General features: G+C 43.8%; 1 protein-coding gene across 1 annotated transcript in view; it reads left to right on the plus strand.

The window, feature by feature from the left end:
* The window catches only part of SLC26A9 (solute carrier family 26 member 9), a 44,019-nt gene extending 38,874 nt beyond the window's left edge, over nucleotides 1-5,145 (plus strand). Inside the window, exons 20-21 of the mRNA XM_073319870.1 lie at nucleotides 719-796; nucleotides 1,818-5,145. Of these exons, the coding sequence (XP_073175971.1) occupies nucleotides 719-796; nucleotides 1,818-1,865 (126 nt within the window). The 3' untranslated portion in view covers nucleotides 1,866-5,145. The remainder of the gene's footprint in view (nucleotides 1-718; nucleotides 797-1,817) is intronic.
* Nucleotides 5,146-6,000: the final 855 nt, after the last annotated feature.

Here is a 6,000-nt window from a genome sequence, read left to right on the forward strand (position 1 = left end):
GCCTACACTGTAACTAGCTGCTCACAGCCCTGGGCTGCTCCCTGCCCACTTATTTGCATTGCTACACCTGATAAGACTTCTGCAGCCCCAACCTTGGGCTGACACTAGGCAAGCGCTTATCACGGCTGCACAGCAATTATTTGCTTTTTAAGAGATTTGCTGAAGGTGAAACCGCCTGGATCCCACTGAGATTGAGGACAAGGAAACAACTGACTCTTTTTCAGTTTTGTTTTTTGAATCTAAATGTCGGGGCGGGCAGGGGGGTGTCTTACAGGGTCCCGGTTAACACAGTTGGGCCCCAGATTCCAGGTACTTTACTTTAAAGAGGTAGTTTCACACTGGAACAAATGTGGGTGTTTTTTTTTAAAGAAGAGCCAAAAGGCAATAGGTCTGATTCTCATTTACATTAATACCTCTTTATACCACTTTCACAGCCAAAAGGGGCCACAAAGAGGCTGTGAATGTAAATGTAATGCCAAAGTGGTGTAGTTCAGCCCTTGTGTAAATGCAAATCAGGACCAATACACTTGCCCAATCATTTTCTATATCCACTTTACTGGTTTTGGGTCTGATGTTTTGGTCCAGACCCATATCCAATAACAATTCGTGCTTCCAAATTGTACAGGGCAACTTCACAGGCTGTTCTTGGGTTAGCTACAGTTTTATCCTTTTCAGTCCTGTGCCTGCTAATCATTGATTTTGACTTCTTCCCATGCAGAGACCAAGTCAGACAGAGCTCTCCATCTATGATGAATCTGTGGATGAAAGCAGTGCAGAATTCAAGAACTTGGAGGAGGTGAGGAATAGGACCAGGAATCACTTTGTATTGTGGTAGCACCCAGCTGCCCCAACTAAGACTGATGCCCCATTATGCTGGGAGCTGTACATATACATAATAAGCCCCTGCCCCATAGAGCTTAGAACACTATAGATGAGACAGACCAAGGGTGGGTGAGAGGGAGCGGTGTTATGCAGTTTGCAGATGGGAGGCTGAGGCACAGAATGATGAAGTGAGAGGCCTAAGGTCACACAGGGAGGTCAGACTGTGGCAGCAGCAGGAACTGAGCCCGGATCTCCTGACTCCCAGTCTAGTGCTTAACTACAAGACTGTCCTTCCTCTGAAGAGAGACTCATTTGACTTTTGCTGCTGCATCTGCTGCTTTTTATCTGTCGTGTGCCTGGAGGCTGGTGGGCTATCAGTCCTCAGGCTTAAATGCAGAAGCTTGAGGGCTGGGGAGGACAGGAAGAAACCCTCACTCTGCATGGTATGGTATTACACACTGTGGTGGATGGTTTATGTCTTCCTCTGAAACATCGCGCACTGGCCAGTGTCACAGGATACTCGGTTAGATGGGCTGTTGATCGATTCCAGTACAGGGACTCCTGGGTTCATACTGGAGATGGGCCTGTGGTACAAAGTTCAGATCCTGAAGGCCTCCAAAGTTTGGAGAGTGTGGAGCATGAGGCCTATCACTAGATCTCGGTCCAAGTACTCAGCTGGTGTAGATCAGCATAGCTCCATTGACTTTTATGGGGCTGCACTGTTTGCATCCATTCAGGGCCTAGCCTGAGAAAGACAGTCATTGAAAAATTGACCCTTTCAGCCTATTAAGGAACAATGCAAAGGAAACCCTATGAACCAGGTAGCCACAATGCCAATAACCTTCCCTCTTGCGGTGTAAAGCTCAAGAGGAAATGAAGAAGGTGTAAAGCTGGATACAGAAATGGAGATCAAGTGCAGTGGCTATGCGGTTGGACACCAACATGTGAAAGTCATTGGTACCATTCTAACCAAACCCATCTTGTTGTCCCTTTAGGAGATGTTTGGAACCATGTTCCGTTCGGAGGCCCAGACAGCGCTGTAAGTGCCTGGGGGAATGTTAAAGTGCTGGCAAAGCCTCCAGAACTGACTATTCTCACGTATTCCTTTATGAAGAAGTTTCCCCTGTCTGAGTGGTGCGCAGAACAGCCTTTCTGTGCTTCCAGCCCGGGGTAGCAGTGAGGTTGTGAGGCAAGGGGCCGTCACACCTCTCCTCCTGACATCCTCTCTCCTCCTTCCCTCTGTGTGTGGAATTCAGAGCAATGGACTCTTGGAGCAGGTAGCAGAACACAACAGAAGCAGGAACTCAGGAAATAACGTTCATCTACACGTAGAAGAGCAGCAACTTAATTTAATGGCAAGTGCCTCCAGGCAGAAGGATTATTAATATCCGTCATCGCTGTCAACCCTATCTCTGTCCCTCCTCCTCCAGAACCCACTCACACACCCAGCCATAAGGGTTGCATAACACAGGCATCACCTTTGTTTTCCTTCCTTTTTCCAAGGAGGTGACATATAAGGAAATTTACAAGCCTTTCCTGGCTTTGATTCATAACCACAAGTAACCCTCTCAAGATGCAGTGACGCAGGTTTGCAAGGTGATAATATTTTAAAATGTGCACTGACCTTTTGGGAATCTGCACGCTGAATTTAAGCTTGTGAATTTCTTGGGGTTGCTGCCCAAAGCCACCTCTGTGTTCTCTATTACCCTACAGGCCCTCCTGCGCTGTCCTGTCTATTACCAGGTACCATTTACTGAGCCAGTGCTGTGTTTTCTATTACCCTAAAATCCTTGGTACCACTGCATGGGAGTAATGCTGCATTCTATATTACATGCTCAGGCTATTTTTGGGTATTAGCCACCCTCAGCTCACATGACCAAGAGCTCCTGCCAGCTCTAGTGGGAGCTATATTCACACACTGGCCTTCCCAACAGTTTGGGTAGTTAAAATAAAGCTTATTCAAAGCACTGGCAGAATTAGGGCCTGATTCAAAGCCTACTGAAGTCAAGGAGAATCTTGCCTTTTACTTTAACAGGCTTTAGGTCAGGCCTTTAATCTGGGAACATCATGAGAGCAAGTATTCCTGTGGTATTTTGATGCTTCCTCTTCCTAGTCTCAGTATCTGGACATTGCTAAAAAGTTCAGTTTAGATTCAGCTCTAGAAATAGGTAAGTGTTTCAGGGTGAGCAGGTTTTCTTAACCAGTGTGCCCATCCCTAGCAAATTCAGGGACAGGGAGAGAGAGACCCTTCAGCTCAGTGCATACATCCAATGGTTCTTGATGATGCTAAAACTCAGGAGCAGTATAATTAAAGATTGAGCATATTTTGGGTATGCCAGGAGTCAACAGCTCTTGTGATACCCAGCACTAACCTCTCCAAGCTTGGAGCTTCAAGCTGAAGAGATTTTAGGTAATCACCTAAGTGACAAGAGAAAGCTCATCTGCTGGGATTGCTACGGTGTCTGGTCCCTCATGCGCTATGTGAATTTGAATAAAAATCACCACAAACTGATGCTACCAGGACAATCTACCTCTCGGGCAAACAAGCCTGACTCGATAACCGATAGACAGATGATATCTTTTAATTTTTTTTTAAAAAACCCTAATACTTTTATATATAAAAGTGTGAGTGATGCTAATAACTATTGCTATTTTAGTTTTCTGTTATAGTTCCTTCCTTTCATCTCCATATTGATTCTCTGAAGCCTATGACTAGAGGAAATGCATTTAAAGTATATGTAAACGCTGAAAAATACAGTATGTTGAGGATTAAAGGGACACTTATTCGTACATTTAGGCCCCAAATTCAGGTTTTGTGAAAAGCAATTTTGCAAAAATTATGATGAGCAGAATTTTTTCTATGACATTTTTAAAGTTCTGATGAAAGCAGTTTTTTGTCTGGATTTTAAATCTTCCGCTGTGGTGTTTCCAGCCTTGGGATAAAGCATAAGGGCCAGAAAATGAAACTGCTTAGAAGCAAATGTGAAACTGACTCGTCTGTTTTTCAGGAATAAAATATAGATAATGGCCTTAATAATGCAAAGGAAATTTGCTTTTAAAAAGTTATTTCTGTTCTAATAACCTAAAATGTCAATAACGCTTTTGTGTTTTACTATATGGTTTTAAATCTGTTTAATTCATAAAACACTCTTAAACCACCCTGATAAAAGGGTCTTTGAGATAACATTATCGGGGAAAGAAAATGCAGCTGTACTGTGGCTCCCAGATAAATGATGCCCCACTTGCAATGAAAATAGAGCTGCATGACTCATCCAGGCTCGACAAACATTCCATGTTATAACATCAGAGCTGCCTGGGTTTTGTGTGGCACCTCATTAATTAAGTCACTACTGCTCAACCTCAGTCTCTGATTACATGGTGCAGGAGAAAATTATTAAACAAATAGAAGTACAGTTTTCTTTAGTTGGGAGAACACTAAAAAAAGGTTACTTCTCACTCTGACCTTAGTGAGACAATCACAATTTTGCTGGGACTGTCATGTCCTACAAGCTAAGATCAGAATAAACAAAAAGCTTGGTGCAATGGAACAAGGGGCTTTTTCATTATAATAAAAGCTCTGTGGTGACCTCGCTTTAAATTAGTGATATTCCTAATTGCAATTCAGGAATCAGAGTGTGTCTGCTAAAAGTTCAGTTCACCGTCCCACAGGCCTGACAGCCAAAGTATCAGTTCAAATACAGGAAACCTCAGAGCAACAGATCCCTGTGCAAAGTATGTATTGTTTCCTTTGCAGTTCCCAGCAGCATGATGGATGGGATGTCAAGAATGATGCCATGAAAGTAGTGGCAATAATTACATACTCTGCCACCTTGAAGTCTCAGGTAGAGGGATACTTGGTTTCTGTAGCCCAGTGCCAATTCTGGTGACAAATGCAGCCCTCAGCAGCTGACAGATGGTATTTTTGAAGGCATAACTCCTGTCACCATTTTGCTACTGAGTAGCACAAATGTTTTAGATGCAGAACCCTGACAAGTCTATGGGTCCCAGAACATTAGTTTCAAAGGCGACATTCACCAATCTGAACAAAACAGAATGACAAGTTAGCATGACTTGCATTTCTCTTTCAAAGGTTCTATGTGGCCAGCTCAGAAAGCTTCATTTCCAGGGTATCTTGACCAGGGAACTAGAGAAACTCAGAAAGAGAGTCCATTGGGGGTGTTAAATTCTAAACTTCCAATGACCTTTTATGTCTCTGAAAGTCTAGTGATATTAATATGTAATTACTTTGAAGCCTTATTTGATACTTGCATGATGCATAACAAGCTCAAAATGTTTGTGTAATTTATTTAATTTAATATTGGTTTGGTTCTTCTTTTTTTGATAATAAACAATATGTGACAGATCATATGCTTTATCTACTGATTTGGGAGTACAGTTTCCCAGAACCCTTATGCCAATTCTACTTGGTACTATGGTGATAAAAGCTTTAGGCATGCCTACAGTTAATGTATTTTACCAGTGCTGTCCTTGTTTCTGTATGCTTCTACACCTTTGCAGAATTAATTACTCGTATAGAATCCATGCTACACCACTCTCTTATATAAATCACATGGCTATTTATCAGCAAAGGGTGCTCCTTTTCCTCAACAGTGCTCTCATTTTAGAAATAGTGTTAATGCTATTGCTGGATTTCCTGGTCTGCTGTCCCCAGCAAGAGGTACACTGCAATTGCGCTTATGTGAATGTGAACTGAGTTTTGTTAGAGAACAGATCTTGCCCTCCTGCTGCTAATGGCAGCAACAAACACAATGCATGTAATATGACTTATGCATACGAAATTTATACACTTCTATGGTGGTGTTCACTTGCAGATCCTGGTGTCTATTAAACAGTGTGATTAATTAAGCTTCAAAGCATCCTGGGGGAGTAGGTCTGATGACCATTTTACGCATGGGGATACTCAGGCGAAGTGATTTGCCTGAGGTCACAAAGGGAGCCAGCAGACACAGACCCAGCCCCTGTGGTGGGCCCCACACTCTGCCCGGGCTGGGAGCAGGCCCCAAGAGCCCGGCCTCCAGCGCCCTGCTCTGGGCACGCCACGTGAGCGGCCAAGCTGCCGGAAACAGCTGCCAGGGCCAGGGAACTGCAACTCCCAGCAGGCCTTGCAGCGAAGGCCGAACGAAGCCTCCGATTGGCCGGAGTCTCTGAGTTGGGGGC

The sequence above is a fragment of the Lepidochelys kempii genome, chromosome 21, assembly GCF_965140265.1.
Source record: "Lepidochelys kempii isolate rLepKem1 chromosome 21, rLepKem1.hap2, whole genome shotgun sequence".
Lineage (NCBI taxonomy): Eukaryota > Metazoa > Chordata > Testudines > Cheloniidae > Lepidochelys > Lepidochelys kempii.